Source organism: Leptosomus discolor, chromosome 1 (assembly GCF_034619465.1).
Source record: "Leptosomus discolor isolate bLepDis1 chromosome 1, bLepDis1.hap2, whole genome shotgun sequence".
Classification (NCBI taxonomy): Eukaryota; Metazoa; Chordata; class Aves; order Leptosomiformes; family Leptosomidae; genus Leptosomus; species Leptosomus discolor.
The window spans coordinates 25,441,924-25,464,262 of record NC_141391.1 but is presented as its reverse complement, the minus strand read 5'-3'; the positions used below and the strand labels follow the sequence as shown (position 1 = coordinate 25,464,262).

Below are 22,339 nucleotides of genomic sequence, written 5' to 3'. Positions count from 1 at the left end.
TTTTTGAAGAGACCTAGAAGTAAATTTGATATGGGAATTTCATATTTCAGGATTATGTTTGCTGATTCACTCCAATGCAAGCATGTTACCATCAATTTTTATTTTTTTTTATTTTTTTTTTTTTTCAGGAGCAGAGAGGATTCAGATGTTTTGTATGAGAATCCAGGCATTAATAATGACTGTGTGATCATGGGTTTGGAAAAATAAAAGACATTTCCTGCTTACATATGTGGAGTTATGTTTCTTAGAGTAAACCAAGAATGAAGTAATTTTGATCTCTGATGGATGAAACTCATTGGAATGGAAACTAACATCTATGAAGAAGAACAGGGCTCACCTTATCTTACATCTGCCAAGTGCCTGGGGACTCCAAAGGAAGCAGAGTATGAAGAATACCAAAGAAAGACAGAAAAACAGGCAAGTCCATCTGAAATTCAGAATGTTGTACTGGAACCTGAGTTGAGTTTGCTGTCTGTGTCATGCTTATTAGACCACAATGAGACATCCTTGCAACCTGGCACAGCTGCAGGGTGTGTCAGTGACACTGATCAGTCTGAGACAAAGCACCTTTGTGAAGAATTACTCTGTTGTGCAAGGCACAAGCCAAAGGAAGATCCTTTAAACCTTCCCTTGCACACAGAATGGCCAGTCCTTACAGAAAAAAATTCAGACAAGAAACCACAAAGGAGTCATGAGATCAGAGTCATAAAACACAAACCAAGTGCTATCACATTTTCTGATTTTGAATTTTTATCAGATGAAGCTAATACTAAACTCCGTATCTGTGAGGCGGGAGAAGCAGAAGATTTTTCTTCTGAAGAGGAGGAAGCAGATGGTAGAGATGGTGATGATGTGTTTACAGAACTGCCACTGTATGAGGCGTTTTTCAATGGTGTTCATAGAAGGAACGTTTCTCAAAGAAAGCAAGCTAAACATGAACTTCCTAAATATCAACACATCTGTCATTTAGAAGACTGCGATGATCATTCTGAAAAGGAATTGAAGGACCATGACAAGGAAGAAAAACACATGGAGCTGGAGGTAATACAAGCTACTCTTTTGTTCCAAATGTGTTTTAAGTAAGTGGTATCATTTAAGGTTGTTTACCGGAGGAGGAGTTGTGCAAATTGTTATACAGTGGTAAATTACATAATTAAGTGGTGTATTACATAATTAAGAATATAAATGACAGTAAAAGCCTACGTTAGACAAATCTGTTACTTCAGATTGGCCATGCTTCTATTAGCCTGAACTTCAAACTTTGGTTTTATGTTTTCCCTTGCTTTTTAAAATGGGAACACTGGCGCAGTTTCCTCTGCTCCTATAAGATCATATCATGCCACGTACAGCACATATTCCCTGAGTCTACGGACTGTTCCAAAGGGATAGAGCTCAGGTTTACTCTGAGAGCAGAGTGTATTTCTTCGTGCTGAAAAATGGCCTTTTTTAGTGTAGTGGCATTGTAGCACTGTGCCACCTAACCACAGCACTGCTTGCGCTAAATAACAGTGTTTTCCATATTCTTATTTTATATGAGGACAGGTTACAGTGTGGTCTATAATAAAATAAAATAAATAATTTTTTTAATACCTGTACTGTACAATTCATGACACTCTGTAGACTAATGTCCAAAATAAAAACATAAGAACATTTAGGACAAAATGAAAAACAGGGTATAATAAGAATCATCCAACTATAACCTTTCCAAAAAAAAAGGGTTGAGTAAATTAGCTGTGCTTTTTGGAACTGGAGGAACAGCAGATTTCAAAGTGATTTCTCGCTAGTCTGGAGAGTAAGCAAGGCTTTCCCCTGCTCCCAGCTGGTGACAAACCAAATGCCTAGAGCTAAACATGTTTATCATTGGAGAAGTTCAGCTCTAGTACAAAAATATGAAATGACTCCAAATACTGGGCAAAACAAACCCTTAAAATTCCAACGTTCCTGACCTTGCAGCACAAATTAATCTTAAACCGCAGGTCAGGCATACCTTTCCTTCCTCTCCCTTCTCCTCCTCTAGCTCTTAAAAGTAAAGTTCCCCTGTAAAACTGCTCTGTGCCTTGAAAATCAGGGTGGAGCCCCAATCTTCTACCCAGTGTGGTTTATTTTTCTCTATCTGCAATTCTTTTACTCCTGGTGCTTATAACACAGAGTTGCTTCATTGCTTTCCGATTAAAAGAAAGAAAGTAGAATTTGGACTACAATGTCCATTTAACATACAAATTATATACAATATACAGTACTTAATTACTTCTCTCCTTTAACACTAATCTGTCTCTAATGCGGGGGAACTAATTCTGCCCTTAACTGAGTGGGAGTTTTGTGCTGTATTTCACACATATCCCAACTTTACTGCGAAACCCATAAGCTCACAGAGAAATTGGCCAGATTTTTACAAATTTTTTCTCAGCAGCTAATATTAGAAAACTAAGGCCCAAAGATGGTTCCAAAATAGTGCACCTTTTGATGCAATACTGTCTCTGAGAGATTCTTGTGACACATGGTTTATTAAATTATTGCATTGTTATTCTACCCTAAGCCAAGTCTTGCTTCCTCATTTACTCAGAAACATTCCCATTAATATAAATATATATCAAAATGCATGTGCAACATCCCTTGGACTCTGTTTACTGAAGGTCATTCCCATAGATAAAAGGGAGAGGATGGGGGCTGCTGTCACTTAGTTTACTTTATGTCTATGCCATAAAATAAACTCAAGGATGCAGCTTGTAGTGCAAAATAATGGATTATAAATTGCCAGACAAGCATGTGAAATTACCTAGTAAATCTCAGCAAATGTGTCAAAACATTTCAAAAACTATACAGATGCAATGATGCAGTCCTGGTTTTAATTTTTTTTCTATGTAAATAAGTATGTATCATTCTAGGAAAGCCCCCAAAAATTAAAAAACAGGATTATCCTGTCTCTCAAATTTTAGCATCAGTCATACATTACTATTCAGACTAAAAACTCCCCCCATGACTCTGGCTGAAGCAAATGTATGTCAAGTTACTTATTTCTATTATTTAGAAATGGGGCTGTGGAAAAATGTCTTTCCAGTGGAAAGAAATTAACTAAATAAAGACAGCATGGCATAAAAATGTTGTCAAAAGCAACAATTACTGCTAAGCTTTAGACTTAGAAATAGTATAACAAACAAATCACCTCGGCCATACAGATACAGACTATCCCACATATCACCCTGACCAAGATCCTGGCTAAATCCTTGCTACTAGAGTTCACAGTGAAATAGTGATTAAGATCTACCCTGCAGGGGCATTCCTAAGTAAATGTACTTGTTACACTGCAAATCTCCTTTTCTATGTATAGAAAAGAGGAAAGACTGTCACCTTCTTCAGGCTGGGGAGCAGTGACCCTTGCAAGCATTCACCACAAGCAAAGCCAGTGTCCGAATCTCCTCTTAAATAGTTGCTACACGCATTTAGATGATAATGGTTGAACTTATTTCATTCTAATTAAAAAGCAGAGACAAATCTCCAGGTACACCAAACAGTAAACAAGTAGAGGGAAGACGGAAAAAGTGCAACTCGTGTATGCTGCCTACTGTTGTAAGTGGAAGAAACTGCTGAAAACAATTCCTACAATGGTGCCCAGTAAAAAAAAAAAACTCTTCGTTTTTTTTTTTCCAAAGGCATACAGCATCTGCCTGTTCTGTGAGGTGCAAGATAAATTATACTTCTGTTCAATTTATGAATTCAGTATGGTCCCTGAGTTTCAACTGTTAAACCAGTTTCGTGTATATTTCCCATGCTTTCTCATAAAATCTAAATTCGGCAAGATTTTTGTCCTTGTCAGGAGTCTGTAATTAGTGGTACATTTAATGCTCAAATAGAGTTCTTAATTAAAAATAGCATTTATTTCAACTAAGGAAGCAAAATTTTGAAGATTTAAAAACAAGTCTATACACATGTCTGATATATTGTTCATATTATTTCTCATTTTGGGATGGTGATCTAGGTAGCATCTTCACTAAGGCAGCACTTCCTTAAACACACCAGTGAGTTTCTGTAGTCTTATCATAGATTTGTCTTCTCTTCCCACCTTCCTTGCAAAACTCCCTTTCTATCTTGAATAGGAAATTTTTTACATCACTCATGACCTTCTAATACTATTTATGATTGCTTTGTTCTGTCCACACATTTTCTCGGCAACTCTGAAGGGTTTTTTTGAGCCATTCTTCCTCACTTGTTTTACTTCAAGTCTTCATATTAAACTACATACTCTCTTTGTGCATGCAGCCAGTATGCAGTGGCAATAAATTATGCAGAATAGCATTTTTCTAGATTGCCATTTCTTCAAACTGTACTAAGCAGGATCCAGCTGATATATAAGCATTTAAGCAGGAACTACTATGCGACTTTACATCAGTAATCTTATCCTTACATAGTCTCACAACAATATGTGTTACTTCCAGGAGTAGCAGTCCGGTCAAGTAAAAACTTAAAAATATTTGACAGGTATCAGGGAAAAAGAAGTATTATGAAATCATACCATTAACAAAGTGGATTGTTATGGATCTTCCCCCACCTCAGTGCTTGTATGGAAATCTTGCTAATGTCGTTGGCTGATGCAAAGAGGCAAGCATAGTCTTACCAACACGGTAGCAAACCGGAAATCCTCTATGGGACAGTTTTAAAGCATCTCTTTGGGGAGCCCATCTTAGTATTATAACAGCCAAAAAGGTTTCTGTTGCTCTTGATATTCTTTACGGCACATAAGTGCATTGTCACAGCTTCCTCTGTTGTATCAGAGAGAGAAAGGGCAAGCCAGGAAGCCTGTGTGCTGGCAAGGAACTGCTTAGAGCTAACCATCAGGATGAGCGAGGTGCTTTAGCAGCCCCTCTGCAGCCTCCTGGACCCATATACTGGGTGTCTCTCCCCACTGGACATTCAGGGTTCTCCAAATTAGTCCTCTTCTCACAGCTGCTGCTTGATGGAACACCTTTTTCTAAAACATATCTGGAAAGGTTGAAGAATTAACTGTTGGCAAGTGATGCATATAGGTGTAACTTCCAGGAGAATCCTAGAAAAATAAGTGTTTCTTAAAGGAGCAAGAGTTCTTCCTAATTCAGGAGGAATCCATTAAGGGAGCCTCTGCCATACTGTTTCCCCCTGCACTCTGCCTTCTCTGCTGTATGCAGCCTGTCAGGCCCAGAGCATTGAATCTGCTAGCCCTTACACAGCAACCTGGGAGACCTTTCCGGGGCTAGAGTTGCACACATATTTACATCATTCCTCTTTCAACACATTTAGGAAGATCTAAACCAAACCTGCTTGTTTGTTTAAAGCACAATTCTGATGGTCTAATATTTGCATTGAATGTTACCCTGTTCAGCTGGGTCAAAGAGTAAGATACCACTCCCTAGAGTAAGGGAGACAAGATGACCCAAACAGATAAATTAGGTAATTAAGGTAGTATTCACAATGAATATCTTTGTCAGGATTTGGCCTTCAGACAAATGCAAAGACTTTTGGAGGAGGCTGCACAGTCATGGGATGGCCAGTACAATGTCTCTGTGTACAGCACTGGGTAATGTTAATAACATAGCTGTGCCATCACCTTTCATCATGAGTAAATCTTTTTTTTTTTTTTAAGTAAAACTGTAAAGGAGTTCTAAAGGAGATTTGTGAAAGCTCCATTGCTTTTGAAATTTAAAGCTGAGGCAGCTGAACTCTGGAAACGTTTACAGAAAAAAGTCCTTTACTGGCAGGAAGATGGATGATCTAGCTTTCTAGTTTCTCTTTCCTTGATTATTCACTTACTTTCATTAATTTCCTTGTTCCATCCTTGTACTACAGTTAGGTAAATTTTATCCTCATTATACAATCATTACTGAGAGACAAGTTTGATAATCTTTGTATCAGCTTAGGCCACGAGAGTTCAGATTCAGGCTGGAATAATTTGCTGAGATGTAATACAGAAGTTTCCATAGCATCTGTCCTACATTTTGTCTGCTTCTGGCCTGTGTTTTCATTCTTTTCACAAACATGAGAAGCTCACCAAAGGAGAAAGACAAGATAAATAGACAAGACATGCAAGAGAAGCCAAATCCGCAAAAATTTATTCAAAGCCATAGTCTTTGAGGTTAATTATGATTCCTTAAAAGATGTATTATTCTGTGCAGCTTGTAAATATTTTAATCAAGTAATCATACCCTTTGAGAAAGGAATCAGAAAGTTTTAAGTCTTTGACAATGAATTTGCTTTATTCAGATTAGTCTGAGTTAATTAAATTTAAATTACCAAAACAGAGCAGTGGTCAAGCCTACAACTATCATCAGTGACTAGGCGACCCTTATATCTGGATGGCTTAAACTCTGCTAAGACCTTGTACCTCTTGTTTTCCTGCTGAATGCCTTGCTTAGCACTCTGAAGCACTTTTCTGAGAGGCACTCTGCTGTTTTCATTAATGAGGCACTGGAACTTCGGTGGAATTTAAGCTATCTGAAAACTGCCCTGCAATAGTTTCTTCTTCTCTAATTCGGTCGTACAAGAGCAAAAACTCGTAAAGAACATATTAGAATGAAGCACAAATTCCTTCTCCCATTCCTTCCATACTTTGGAAGTTTGTTCTTCTCCTTACCCTGTGAAACTCAGACTCCAAAACTAGAGGAGGAGAATGGTTGTAAACTTGTGGTGACTTCTTCATGAGGAATAATGCAGTTATTATTATCTCCTTTTTGTTCATCTTCTGCAGACATGGGATGTCTACCCAGGTAGGAGAGCCGAGTGCTGAAATAACAATACCCAGGAAGAATAGAGTAGGAAGACAGGGGGAGGAAAATGGGAAATTACTTGTTTAAGACAGAAGTGATGCAGTGATCTTTGTGCATCGCAATTCTAATATCCTTTGTGTGTCTCTGAGATTTGCACTTTCTTTATTTCAATTATACGTTCCCTAGAGATGATATGTGGAGACACGGTCAGTTGAATTTTGCGAAGTTTCTACCGTTTATACTTGTTTTCTGCCTGCTTGGAAAAGGAGTTGGAGAACTGCTGATTACTTTAGCAATGATGCATTATTATCAGTCAATAAATAACCACAATGGGCTCTTAATAATAAAGTCAGATAGAGACTTTAATAATTAAAATTAAAAGAAAGAATCTTTTTAGGTTTCACAACGTTGAGGGACTAATGATGAACATAGCATTTTGTATAGAGCACGTTTTTCTCTGATCTCACTATTCCTAATAATGTAATCATTTCCCCTTAGGATATGGCATTTGTTGTGTCCTACTTATTGTGAATGGAGGGAGCAGTAAGTTCATATTTGCATCTTACTTCAGTGGAAATTAGCTGCATGGCTGTTTCTGCTGCAAAATTGTAGGAACTTCGAAAAGTAACAGGAAAGTTGTAACAGGAATAGTAACTTAAGGATATGCTGAAAGATCATATTGAAGAGAATTGGTAAATTGGAATCATGTAAGAAAACATGTAGATACCATCAAAATGACTGTCTTATTTCTTCAGTATACTTGCATGTTTCTTGCATGTTTTAATAAACATGCACGATTCATTGTTAAATCAGAGAATTAAAAAATAAAAATGTATCATCTGCCCCCAGAAAAGATGCACTTTCTTGAGACCAGCAGATACCTGTCTTTCAAGTCATGAGATTGTCTTCAGCAGGCATCAGCAGCTGCTGGGTTGAGATTGGCAAAAACACATGCACTCTGGTTGTGTAAAAAATATCCTATAAAATCTTTTCAGCAGCCCCAGTTTGGGCTCTGCCAAAATCCTCCTGAAGAAAAGTTGTAATACAAGAGGACAAAATCTGTCCTTTTTCAAAAGCAAATCTGATAATCAAACCTCCATGTGATGGGTGGACTAGAACTCAAAAAAATTCAGAGCGCTTTTCTGCAGTTGACCCTTCATGGCGTTTGAAATAATTTGTGGTGCAGAATACCATCACTCTCCAAAAATGTATAGTATAAAGTATATATTACCTATTTAGTGAGATTATGAGAAAATTTAAATTCCAGATCAAACTAATAAAGAAAATCAGATAATCAGTCAAAAAGACAACTCACCTTGACTTTCAAACTCCCTTCAGAAAATTTACAAAGTACATTTCATCTTGGTGCTGAATTAGGTAATATGAAATTAGAGAAGGTGGGATTATTGCCTTACATTGCACAGCATGAAACCCTTGGGCTGTTCAAGTTAGGGTGTAAAACTTTGGCCCCTAAGTAGTTTTCAAAACATTATGAAAGATCCTTAGGCTAGGAGTTTCCAAAGTGCGGCTATCTGCTACTAGTGTCTGATAAAGGTTTTATGCTGCCCATCCTAGCTGTAGCTATCCTACCGAGAAGATACTGTGCTGCCGACAAATTTTGTTGCACAGCCTTATCATGGTCCCGTGTGCACACATTCAGAGGCCCCACGAACAAAATTTTGGGAACTTCTGCTTTAGCCTGTTCATAAGTATTTGTGCATGGTTTGTTTTTCTTTAAAGCTTCAGGAGAATAAACAGTTAACACAATTGGTGTATTATACTAAAAGGGGAGAGTATTCATCGTATGTAACTTGGGTTATGATTTTTTTCAGACATTGACTCCTTTATTTTTGTGTACTTGAATACTTCAGAATCATATGGCCACCTCAGGAAGCAGCAATATTACTATTGCTCTTGCCAGAAAATATAAAAAAGATTATGTGTTTATGATCGCACTAAGCCCATAAAATAAAAGAGTTATATCAAGATTCTTCTTTACAAATATTTGAAAATATCTGGAACCTGCACAATGTAAGACCATTGAAGTGTTTCATGTATCTCTATAGAAGTAGAGCAAAAGTCAACAGAAAATAAGCCCTGTCTAAGCCAAGGCTCTGATGAACTACATTCCTCTGTCAGAGCACAGGAATAGGCACCTGCAAGAATTACAGACTGGGTCTTAGGTGGGGGGAACCAGAAGAAACATGCAGAAATCTGCTAATCTTCTTACCATTGAAATTAAGATATTCCTTCAAGGTGCAGATGGAGATTCTGGATAAACTGTGGGACGGGCAGTAAGCAGAACAGCTTGTGAGGCTGGAAACTTGCGCAAAAGATGAGGGGACTGGGTTGGGTTGCATTTTCAAGCTTGTTTGGCTGATAGGAGAGGATTTGGTATGTTTTTCAAGTCCAGCAATAGAACTGCAGTATAGCAAAAAAAAGAAACAGAATGTTAATGAATAAACAGCCTTGCAATGTATATTTCATAATATGGCAAAGTATATTTCATAATATGCCCAAGTTCTTGACTGGAAGTAAGAAAAATGAGTTACAAATTTCTTCACACGCACATAAGTCCCACTGAAAGTTTGTGGCACTTCCTATAAGGCATTTTGGTGCTTTTGAAGATTCTTCCTAGGTAACAAATGCCCAGTTAATAAAATCAGATTCTAGTGATATACCTAGGATACCTCTGTCCTTCTTTGTGTGAAATTCCCATAAAATGTTAGCTTGATATTGTAACTGACATATATCCTTGGTAGTACCATGGGATCACAGACTATGATATGATTTGACATTCCCAGGGATCTATCATTATGTTGGTACTGCCACATCACCAGCTATCATACAACCAGCGATCTGTGCAAACACTGAGGTTCATGTTTGAAACAAATTAAGAGGAACTAAAAAACTATTTAGAATGTAGTGAACTTTAGAGTAATTTTAGGATGATGTATCTGAGATTTCATTTTATGACATTCTTGTGTCATTTTTTTCTGTAGGAGAGAATGTCATCACTCTCAAGACTTTTTTTAACAATCACTCCAACTACAGAGTATTTTAAATGGTTAATAAAAATGGAAACAGACTGCTCTTACCTATCCAAGTTTTTTGTCCAAACTAAGTCTTGCCCAGTTTTGAATTATCTCAGAGCTAAGACTTTTGCAGTGCAGCGAAGGGAAACCTCATCTGCCTTAGCTTGGAGTTCTGCAGAAATAAGACAGGACATTGAGGCCAGTGCCTGCATTTGAAACATTTTCTTCTAGAAATTAACTTCACTAATATTTCACCTGACTTTTGCATTGTATTACTGGGCTGTCTTTATCTGTGCTTTCTATGGATTCTGAAATTCTCTGGTATTTAGACTTTCAATCCAATGTTTCAGAAATCATGTCTAGAATAGGTAATGTTTTGGTGTCAAAGATTTAACAGATTATTTATACTGTATATGCAGAGAAACATTGGTCTTAATCTAATCGTTGTGATGAAGCAGTTAGTGATATGGTATATAAGCTACTGTAAGTTTTGCCATTAGTATTTATTGTTCCTACTCAAACAGTGAAATTTCAGTAGCTAAGTAATGATGATTTTGCACTGCAGCAAAAGCCTTTGCCATTAATCTGGGGACTGATTTACTTAACCTAAACTGTCAAAAAAGCTGCTAAACCTGCCAAAACCCAACAAAATACAACACTGCAACCTGTATGTATTTCATTCTATAATACATGCATCATACGTTAAGCCCAAGAGAAAAGCACGCAAAGCCAGTAACTAGAAGAAAGAATACACAGACTGCTTTTGATTAACAACTTGCCTGACCAAGATCAGTGCCTCTACTGAGAGAAAGCAGAGTACCGAGTACTTGTGCAACTAAGGATCTAGACTCTGAGAGTTCACCTCAAGCTGTACTTTTATCTGCTGTGTTGTCAGAGTTTACTAAGATATTAAAAATAACTGTAGATATATGGAAAAAGATTGTGTTTGGGAGATGAAAGATGATTAAACTAAAAAAGATTACCCTGTTTTTTGGGGGGTTTTGTTTTTTGTTTTTTAAATACTAGAAGTTGCAATCCTATCTCCTATGCAAGAGGGCTATCAAGATAGCCCTCCATTTTCTGTTTTGTATAGATAATGTGTTGTCTTGATTTGTCCAAGCCTTGTAAGGGCTTAACAGTTTTAGTCTTATCTTGAGGGACACACAATGCCACTGAGGTAAATTAAAAACAAAATCCAAAAAAAAAGTAAAGGAATTCTAAAAGAGAGAAACAGATTTAAAAGCCTTAGCGGGAAACCCTCAGTATTCCAAGCAAGCAGGGACGATCTCAGTTCCTTCTGAAATAAAGGCAAAAGTGCATTATACAGATTCAGAAAATGCTTTTGAAACCAAACTTTTCAGACATGACAAAGCTTGCATTTTGCATATGAATGATAGACAGCAAACTCTAAAATTGCCACTTCGATGTTCTCATATAAAACTTCTTTAAATAGAAGAATTTACCATGAATACAAACAATAAATAACCACAAACTCTAAAATAGTAAGAATGGCTATAATTTGGATTGTATACATTTACAGTTCTTATCTCAGATAACCTTCTCTTGTGCGCAATGTTTCCAGTTTTGTATAAAGTTCTTCAGAAGTTGAGCTTAAGTTGCATTAAATGGAATGCAGATATCTAAGCTGAAAAAAGACTAGACCTTGATGGGTGTTCTTTTCTTATGTGGAAATTGTGTTCAAATGGTTGCAAATGCTAAGGAGTGGTCACATAAGCAGCTCAGGACACACAGCATTTAATTCCAATGCAAATTGAAATGAATGTGTAAGAGCAGTGAGTATGAGGTTGAAAAGTGGACAAAATTAAGAAGGAAAATTTAGTTTACGCATCCAAATTAAAATCAGCAGTATATAACCCAAAAAAACTTCTAGGTATAGCATGGCAAATAGAAGCATTCAGTTTTGCAAAGGAAGTAATTGTCTTTAAATTTGGGGTTACTGCAGTTCAGAAAAAAACTCCCCAAAGATTCAAAATTCTCCATGACAGTGATCGATTTCTTAGCCTGGGTGTGATACGTCAGGAGCCTCCAGCAGCTTGCTAGGTGGGCTACTAAGGAGCTTGTACAGCTTAACTGGCAGGTAAAGGTATTTTCCCCAGAGGAAGGTTGACAAAATTAAGCTGTCTTTGAAAAAGTAATTCAAGTTTGATGAATTGACAAATATCAATTAAATGAAAATAAATACATCGCTTAGATTCCAAATTAAATTGCTATCACTTTGGCATTTTAAATTTTAAATTTAAACATATATTGGGTGGCTTGCAACTAGGCTGGTTTCTACATAGTCTACGCAGGTTTTTTTCCAGCAGGGCTAAACTATATGTTGATCAGTTTATGCACATTCTCACTCTAAGTAAGTGTGCTCTAGCCCATTTCCCCTCGTTGTGGTTGTTTGCTTGGGTTTTTTGTTAAAAAAAGGTGGCACTATCACAACAGGACTATACAGAAGCGAGAAAGATTAGAGAGCAATTGGGAGAGCTTGTCACTTATTTTAAGTTCCTCAAGTGTTACATTAAGACAAACGATTAAAACACAAACTATATCCTTCCGACTTCTATCCTGGAATGTTTGGATATAGCCCAAGTGCTGATGCAGCAGGTAAAGCCTTCTCTGCAAGGACATCTAGATATGCCTCTTAAACCTGCAAATCTTGCCATGCTACATTATACTGCATTTTGCTAGGAAGATTTTGCTTATTATTGCTATTGTTAAGTCTCTTGGATTTCAAAATACACTTTTTAAACCTTGTTTGAGGTACATAATTGGAGGAACTAGCTGAAATCCTAGCCACCCTGAATTAGGCTAGGAACTGTTTGGGTTTAGTTATTTGCCAGTCTCATGTCAATAGATCTTTTTATTTGGATTATTGTGGCTAATGGGGTTTTGCTAAAATATTTCATATCAAGTGGAACTGAAATATTTGTGAATAGAAAATATCACTGCTGATAATCATCCCACGGCAGTTTTTTTCCCTCTTTCTCATAATTCTCTTAGTAATTCTAAACAGTAATGTTTTCCTGTTCTTTTAAATAACCATTAGTTTTCTAAATATAAATAAAGCTTACCAAATACCTTAGCATAGATAAACAGAATTTTTGAATGCTTTCAGTTACGGTATTTGACAAAGAGCCAGGCAAGTGCAAATAACACCGAAGTACGCAAAATATAATGTGTATTAGAACCGGAGTCAGTAAGTTAGGCTAAACCTCTGCTTGATAAGTGAAACCCTGGGACAGGCTCCTGCTTACAGCTTCACCTGCCTCAGAACATCTTTAGTGCTTTTCTGCCTTGAACATTTTGCAAAACTCCTGTAGGTTTATAAAAGTAGCTGCTACAGATCACTCTTCTCTCTCAACCCCTCTCGTTCTAGCAGAAGATGTCTGAAGCAAGGAACAGGAACGTGACTGAACCTTAAGGTTCTGGTAAAAGTAGTCATTGCTATTTAGTGAACATCATACTCTTACAGTAAGACAGATTTTTGAGATCTAGGCCACATTTTCCAACCTTTGTGTTATACAAAAATATTTATATGGTATAAGCAATATGTTTACATGCTCTGGGGATACAGAAACCATTATTATTTTCCTTCAAGACTGATGCCTAAGGCTACTTTATCAAAGTAACTTTTCTTCAAAAATAAGATCAAACTGATCTGTTTAACAGAATGTGTTTTATGTTTTTTAACAGAGTTATCTTCTTCCCAAGCTAAAAAGGACATGCTAAAATCTATAATCACTATTCTGTTTCTGTTTATGATTAAAAAAGCCATGAAAGAGTATTCATGAAGTAAGATGTCCAAGGGGAAAATACACAAGTCCATATTTATGCAGTAATAATACAACATTTCCACAGACTTCACCGTTACTTTTTTTATTCTAGCAAGACAGAGCTTTAGCTGTTTACAAATACCATTAATAGTGACAAATAGCATGAATAGTTAAGTTTCTGAAAGTTGTTTTGATCAATCACGTGGTATTTATGTCTGTTTCTGATCTCTGAAAAAAAGACATGTAGTTTAAACTCTGAACACTTTAAGTAGATAACTAGCATTAACAATTAAATTATAAGACAAAATACATACTACAGAAATAAGTAAGGGAATAAGGAACATATGCATGCACAGACGGATGGCCTTGTGCATTAGGTGATGACCTTAAATTCAGCATTTAAACTGTACCTCATTTTTTCAGCTGCTTAGTTTCTACATTTGCCATGGGTATTCTTGCCATTTAGAGGAAAAAGAAAGAGCATAAGCCTCAGCAGATTGTTACAGTAGCACACCTGATACTGTGGCTTGTAGCATGAGCAGGTAGCCAGAACAGGTCTCTCGGTTTACTGAAGGGTGGTGAAAGTAAAAAAAAAAAGCAGGAACACAGAGAGGGGACTTGCAAGAAGCATCATTGGCAGAGCCTGTAGCCTGTTCAAAACTTTATCTGTGAGACTAACTCTTTTGCTGGATTTACCAGGGAGGGAGGAGTGAAATCTGATCTCTATAATTTAGGCAATTAATTTTCATCTAAAATTTGGATAGGTAAATATCTATGGTTCCTGATCATCCACCGGGCCTGGTGGAGTAGGCTTGCAGCTCTCACAGTTTAATTTTCTTCCCAGAGAAACTAGGGATGTGGGAGGAAGACAAGAGGGAGTGGGAGTAGAGATGGTGCACACCAGGTCTTGCCTCAACACAGAGTTAACACGTTGGCAGAATATTATCTGGGTCTGGGTGTTAGGGAACGTATCCAGTTTCCACATTATAGAGAAAGCAGTCTGTCAAATGAAGCACATAAATTCCTTATACACTCAGAGGAAAAGACATTGATGTCTTTGAAGAGCTCCAGAGGGAGATCCCACCTGATTAAGTGCAGGCGTTTAAGAGACTTAGACAATGAAAAGAAAAATGTGCCTGTTCATTCATCTCTCTCACTTTCGAAAATTTACACAAGGAGATTTATTTGTTGCTATGATCAGTGTCCTTATGTCATTTTGACAAGCTTCTTATAATTGAAATGCTGCAACTCATAAGCCCTCTCAAACAAGAGATACAAAACATTAAAAATGAACAATGTACATGTACTATAAATAATACCTGGGGCTAGTTTTATCTAGTCACCAAGTATAATGATATTTCTGGTTTCAACAGCATACTCAAAATTACTCCCACCTCCCTGAACTTTGTCCAATTCAAAAGTTAAAAAAAAAATTACTGTTTGTGTTAAACTGTATCTTTAGTTACAGATATCTTTAGTTTACTTCCTCACTCCTAATCATTTTTTTTTTCTTCAGAAAAGATTTTCAATGACGTACTTATCTGCTGCAATTTTGCCACATAAAATAATTATCTTCTTTTATGTGACTGTTCCTAACCTATCAGTCTTCCCCCTGGCTCACATTCAGAAAGGAACTAACTACATCCCTGTCTTGATCCTTGGCCACTAGAGTTAGGCTTCTAATGAAGTTCACTGAATTCATCGAGGCTCCACAAGGAACAACTTGGCAGGGCTGACACCTAAAGAGAAGCTGTTGAGAAAGCCCTTTCCTCCTTGTGAAAAAATATAACAGCACGTGGGATGAGTGACACAAATCCTATAAAATCATCAAATAAGAACTGAAAAACCCATCGCCTCCCTCAGAATATCTTTTTCTTCAGTTTTCTCGATCAGGGATTGATTGCCCTTCATGACAGAAGAAATACCATTTATAAAATCAAGTGTTCTCAGGGGACGAAGTGAAAATTTATTGTCCTACTGTTTCTACAGAATTCACCTAATCACCCCGTGATGATTATCTCAGAAAAGCAAAGAATTGTGCCAAAGTGGTTTTCAGATTCGAGATTACCACACCGACATTCTGCAGAACTAATGCCTCCTGGCTCGCCCCTTTCAGCACCTCCTGCTCCCCGATCCGTTCCCCAGCTCTCAGTGTTTTTCCGCCATATTCCGGTCCGCTCCCAGCACTCTTGCATTATCTTCAGTTTCCACCTCCTGCTATTTTCACCACCCCTGCCCATGTCTCCTCTACCTACCTTTCCCCAGAATGTCCCCAAACCCCCCAAGATTCTGGCGAGAGACAACATGCCCTTTAGCTATAGGTATCTTTTCACTGCCTGGCCGGTTAGCACATATATGCTCATCGGCAGCTGCTCAGAAGCGATACGGGCTGGTAGCTCATCCTTCACTTACAGCGGGCCATTGTTTGAGTCGCCACAAATTTTAATTAAACTTTGAAGTTTGGTTTCTCTGATATTTGTTCCCATCTTTCAAACTGGCTTGAAACTATCTAAAAGACTCAAAAGTTGTGGGGGAAATGTCACAAGTTGAGCAACACCAGGACAGAACAGTATGACTTTGTTCTCTTAAAACATCAAGCAAAAAAAAAAAAAAAAAAAAAAGAGAGAAAATAGGAAATAATTACTTAAAGTATAATTACTTTATATATAAGTAACATCAAAATACAATGGAAGAAGCTCAGAGGAAAAAATACATTTAGCATTTTAATTAAAACTATAAATTCCTATAATGAACACGTAAGAAAGTTCTATTACAAAAGTAAATGAAACCAGAAAACCAGACCATCCCAAAGGAAAAATTAAGAGAACTGATTTTTTTAAAAGGTATTCAAAAATATTTTGATTGATGTGGTCCAATATGTTTGAGTTTTATTTATTAAGGAATAGAAATTGGAGTTTTATTTATTATCATTTGTATTGAACCAAATGATGAAGGCTCACAACTAAAATGAAGTTCCCCTGGCACTAGGAGCTGTGTTGTAACATGATTCAAATTCAGCCTTCAAAGCTTTGATTCTCTGTTCTACCAGTTTCTCCTGAGTGTCATGATGTCAAGACAGGAGAAATCTGGATCTGATGCTTTGCCAGACTTCACTCTTGGTAATTAAGGTAACCGTGATTACAGCCTGACTTTGGCTTCCAGCATCCAGGACCTCTATTCTTCCTCTCTCCCTCCCCGTGCCCTTCCCTTTCGTGCCCCAGAACGTAATGGACTTTGAAGAAAAACCTTTTCATACCACCAAAGAGATAAAAAATGAGACTGTCCAAATCTGCCCACTCAGGCTCATTTTAATATATCAAACCAAATAAGCAAATCTTAAATGCTTTCTGAAATGCTTCATTTTAGACATTCTTCTCTTGACCTGTTCTGAAATCTAGGAGTTTGAAGAATTTTTTCCCTTGTCTGAAGTCTCCTTTTGTGTTCAAACATCAGAGCTGAGCTCAGGCTGTCTCACCACTAACGAAAGTAGCCAACTGCCCCAAGGCAAACTGCGGTACAATCACATGGTTCAAACACAATTATGATTTGAGTCGTGTGCTTCTGACAGCCGGTGTTGCCTAGCTCTGAGGATCTGGGTAAATTTTACATTTAGAACTGTCTGACATTATCCTTGCAGTTCCTATTACTCGTAACACTATTGAAACCCAGGTGATCTAATCAGATCTCAGATCTGACATAATCATTTTTCTGAAGTTGAACAGAATCCATCTTGACCGAGTCAGCGTGATTTATTCTGACACCTGTCAGGTACGACAGAGGGGCAGCTTGTCTGTGTAGAACATTATGGGTTTAATTTTCAGAAATGTGTTTATGTAGCTATTTAGACATGTCAGTTAACTATTTTTAAGTGAAATGCTCATAGGGCAGTAACTTTGAACATAAAAGCAGTTAATTCCCACCAGTGTGTGCAGTTGCAGAAATACTTCTGAAAATCTGTTTGTCTTTAGATTACTTTTAAGCCTTGTCCACCTCTGCTTAGATGTGCAGGCATCAGTGGCAGGCTCCGCACGCCCAGCTCTGCGTGAAGCAGGTCTCCCCAGCTGAAGTGCTCTTTCATAGAGGGGAAACTGAGGCACAGCCCTACGGCAGAGCCATTTTATGAAGGAGCAAAGCCAGTCCCAGTTACGACGGGTTTTATACCAAGACAAAGCACGGGGGAGGCTGCTGGGGGACGGAGGAAGGCAGGGGTCAGCTCGGCCTCCCCCTCACGACCCGGGCACCCCGGCAGCTCCTCACGCCCGCCCCTGGAGGCGTTCAGGCCACGGCCCCCGGCGGCCCTGAAGACCACGGGGCCGGACCGACCGCTCCCCAAGGGCCGGCGGGAAGCGGCTCCGGCGCTCAGCCTCGCCCTCTGGAGGAATCGCTCCCTGTTGACCGCGACGCAGCCGCCGCGGCTGTTCTCCTCAGAGAGCCGGCAAGGGCTGCCCGGAGGCCGGGGCGGGGCGCGGAGGGGGCGAGGCACGGCCGTCTCCCAGTGCCCTCACCCGGCCCCCCGCACCTCCCAGCCGCCCACCCAGCCGCTGCCGAGCCCTTCAGCGGGTCGAAGCCCTTTTCCCGCCCGCGGCGGGAGCGCCCTTCTCTCCCGGGACGTGAGGGGGCGCTCTCGGGCCGCGGGCGCCGCCGCGCAGCGCTGCCCGCCAGGTGGCGCTGCCGCCCCGCGAGCCGGCTGCCGCCACCGCCCGCCCTCCCTCTTTCCCTCCCTTTCCGGCTCCGCCCGCCAGCGACGTCACAGCGGCGCGCGCGCTCCGGCAGGGGCGGGGAGCGGAAAGAACAAGAGGAAGCTGGCGGCGGCTGCGCGCGCAGCCCGGGGCGCTGGCCGGGGCGGGAGCCCCGCCTCTCCCCTCCCCTCCCCCTCCCTTTCCCCCAGCGCGCGCCAGCTCCAGTAAAGGGCGGGCTCGGGCGGGCGGCCGTTGGGCGCGCGGAGCCGCGGCCATTGTTGGCGGGGAGGGCGGGAAGGCGCTCAGCGGGGCCGGCGCCCCGTCAGCCGCCCCTCCGCCCCCTCTCCGTGCAAGCGCTGTCTCCCCTCCCGCAGCGAACGCCAGCGCTGCTCCTCCTCTTCCCCTGCGGCCGGGCGGCAGTGCCGCTCCGAGCAGGGCGGGGCGGGGGCGCAGGGCGCTCGGTGGATGCCTCACGGCCGCCCGTGCCCCATGGCCGAGGAAGCCGCCGCTGCAGGGCGAAGGGGCGCGTCTGTGTTGAAATGGGGCCTGAACCCGCCCGCCCTTGCCGGGGAAAGGGCGGCGGCGGGGAACGCGGGCCCTGCCGGCGCCTCCCCTCGGCCCCGCTCGACGGGACGTGCTGGCCGCTGCTTCGGCCAGGGCCGCGCAGTACGCGGTGTCGGGACGGGCCCGGCCGTCGTAGGCCTCGGTGGTGCTGCCACGGACTCGGAGCGGGTGGCTTCGCTGTGCCCTTGAGCACAAGGGTGTGGACACTTTTAAAAGTGTGCTGCTGCCAAACAAATCGATTGGGGCTAAATGTTGGAGAGATCTGGGTGAAATTTGGTGGCCTGGAGGTCGCAATGTTAAATTGTTTTTTAAACTGAAGTGAAGAAAATGTTGCTTTGTTCTTTCTCTGCTCCATGATTTTTGGAGGAAAAAGCCTTTGTGGTGCATTTTACAGTGTGGTGCTACTGTCCTGTGTCCAAAATCCTGGGGAGGTTCTGTGCTGCTGTGAGAGCTGCTGTTTCAAAATGGGGGTTTTCTCCAATGTGATCTAACAAGTGTACCTGTCATAAAATAAACATAAATTAAAGCACATGCCGCCTTTTAATTTGGTGTGGTTCTAACAAGGTGTTACAAGTCTTGCAGGTTTGTGTTATATTTGTACAACCAGAAGGACTTTTGTGGAATTATATTGGTGTAATATGGGGAAAACTTGGCCCAGGCTCTTGTACATGTTATACACAAACTGTAACTTTTCATAAATGTTTTTCGTTACTTTAACAGATAAGCATAATTCAGTGTGAAATCAAGTAATGTGAAATAACATAGGGATGTTTTAACAATTGCATTTATTTAAGAAAAACAGATGTGTGATTTTCACAGAAGTTTTTTGAAATAATGGTAGCAATGTGACCTGTATAGCTTTTGTTAACATTTGTTAGTCTAAAAGTTTCAAGAGTTTCAGGAGTGCTTAATAGAGTCATAGATTTTTTTAAAATGCATTTAAATATATCAGTAAATACTTACAGCAAATCCATAGATTTCATTTACCTTGGTTTTGAATAATACTGAAGCCTAGTAGTTAAACCTGGATACTTAGATGTCAAACTTCAGTGGAGATCTGGGAACTGTGCCTAATTACTTTTCTGGGCCTGGGATTAATGCCCTCTCTTTATTGTTAGCTTGATGAAAATCAGTTCAGGATATAATTTAGAAGGTTTACATTATTTCAATTATCTGCTGTTCTCTTGTTCTCTCATAATTCATGTTCCATTCTTTTCCCCATCACCACCTATTCTTAGCCACCAAAAATATCTTCACTTTTGCCAAGCTTTCTCTTCTTTGTCCTTGAGTACTCTTTAATTCCAGAAAGTGCCTTTCACTCTTTATTTTCTCCATTAATTTCCAGTTTCTGTTTAGAAGTGGGTCACTAACATTAATATTTCTTCTTAATAATAGATTGCAAGAACTTTTGAGCAGGGAGCAATGTCAAATTTGACAGAACTCCATGAATGCTTGTGAATCTTGGAAAGACTATCCTTTTTATCCTGTGCAGTGGGCTTTGGGGTTTTTTTTCATAGTTTATCATAAATACAATGACAGTGTTGCAGTAATGTTACAAGTTTCATATTTATCAGTGGTTTTGTATGTTTTGGTTTTGTCTGTGATATAAGCACCAAGGAAGTGCTGTATGACTTACTCAGAATACAGTGAATAGCTGAGGTTCCATAATATATGTAGACAATCTCTGTTACCAGTTTTCTTGGAAATTCTTTCACTGTATGTATGATTTTTTAAAATTACAATAATTGAAAAATAGGTACCTAAGAATGTTTGTATTTTGAAGGGAAAAAAAAGTGTTAAGGTTATAGTTACCTACATAGAGGTGTGGGTTTGGTTTTTTTTTTTAAAAAAAAGTATTCTGGCATCTAGTGTCTCACAGTAGGTTCTTTATTTACATTTAGAAATTTGCCAGCTATTACTAGACCTCTGTCTTTATCCTTTACCATCTTAATGTTTAGAATCTGCTCCAGAGTTTTTCAAGGAAACGTTGACATTGATATTTTTAGAAAAAATGACTCAACGCCTGTGTTAGATTGCCAGGGCAGCCCTGGCGCTGGTGTGCAGGGCTTCTTTGGCAGCTCTCGGTACCTTTAGCGCCCTTTGCCCACACACCGAGCACCAGCTTCCGTCAAGGTGCGCTCTGACAGTTGACTGACCATCGTGGGTGGTGGTGTGCCGGGGAAGCAGACAAATCCTTGCTTAATTCAAGTACTGTGTTAAGTAAGATTATTGCTTTACCGATTAATGCGAAACAAAACCCTGCTTCAGCTGTTGAAGTAACGACTGAAACACGGCGCGCACTGATGGCCCGTTAACGGTTACGTGCTGCCCACAGCTCGCCCCTGACAGGTGAGTGGAGGAGAGTGCCCACGTTGGCTCATGTTGCTCACGGTGGGGTCATGCTTCCCCTGCTCCCGATCGGTGGGGGCACGCCGCGCCACTTGCTTTGTTCTGGGTCCAGCGGCAGAGGTAAGGCACTAGTGCTTCCTCTCCCGAGGCTCCTGTGCCTTATGCTGCAGATAAGCCTGTCGGTGGCTTTTGCTCTAGGGCTTCTGAAGGCTTTTCCCTGAAGTTTGCTTTACCCTTTATAGGGTTTATGTCTGGGCTCTCCTGAGTGTTACATGGGCCACGCAATCACTTTTTATGATGTCATCCTATCACTATCCCTTTTATCTCCTGTTACTGTTTTCTTCTTCATATTACTTTCACTACTGGTCTCCAGGCACAGTCGTTTACGTCTTCCAGTGTTACTTTTGAGTCACTAATCTCTAGGTAGACACTGTGGTTTCCACTAGTCACACTCATTTTCCTTTGTTGCAGCCCTAGGGGTGAATTTTACTGTCTACACTGTGTCCAGCAAGGTTATGGCACCAGGGGAAGCTTCTGGGGGCTCCCCGTGGCTATTTGTCTTTCCTCCATCCTTCTAAATCAGAATCACTTTCGGTATAGAAGAAGTATGTTTTCATTTCCATGTACAAGAACAACGAGGATCTGGTGAGGGTGGAATACACATAAATATTTTCTTACTTTACTAGTATAGAGTAAGGAGGGATGTACGTAGCACACAAGCACAGTGCTGGAGCTTTAAATCTTGCTAGCATTTAAAAGCTACTAAAGTAGCAGTCGTTCATTCTTTGGAGAATTTTTGTTCCTCTCCCTGCTCATTGCAGTAAGATGCAACATGACCTGGTTTGCATTTATGTCTTCGAAGACCTAGATCAGACTAGAGTATCTATGTGCTATAACGTCTAATATTTAAACTGGACATTTATTTACCAAAGACCTCAAACATTATCACAGAAGAATTCAGAACAGTGTGTTATTTTTCAAGTGGGACCTTCATCGGGCTAGACATGTCTTTAATCAAAGTTGGTCACTAAATGTGATGTGCAGATACAACCACTGTTGCAGATGGTACCAAACCGAATGCAAATGGACGGCATCAGGGATTTGTCTACTGCTTAGAGCAGGTGTTTAGGATAGAAGAAGCTCAGTTCACTTTCTCCACAAGGTGGAAGAAATGGTAGCATAGATAAATGATG

The 22,339-nt window shown here is 40.1% G+C and overlaps 1 protein-coding gene across 1 annotated transcript in view; it reads left to right on the top strand.

Annotated features, from left to right (window-relative positions):
- The first annotated feature begins 285 nt into the window (after window positions 1-285).
- The window catches only part of STARD13 (StAR related lipid transfer domain containing 13), a 259,540-nt gene continuing 237,486 nt past the window's right edge, over window positions 286-22,339 (top strand). Inside the window, exon 1 of the mRNA XM_086481875.1 lies at window positions 286-1,041. Within this exon, the coding sequence (XP_086338001.1) occupies window positions 286-1,041 (756 nt within the window). The remainder of the gene's footprint in view (window positions 1,042-22,339) is intronic.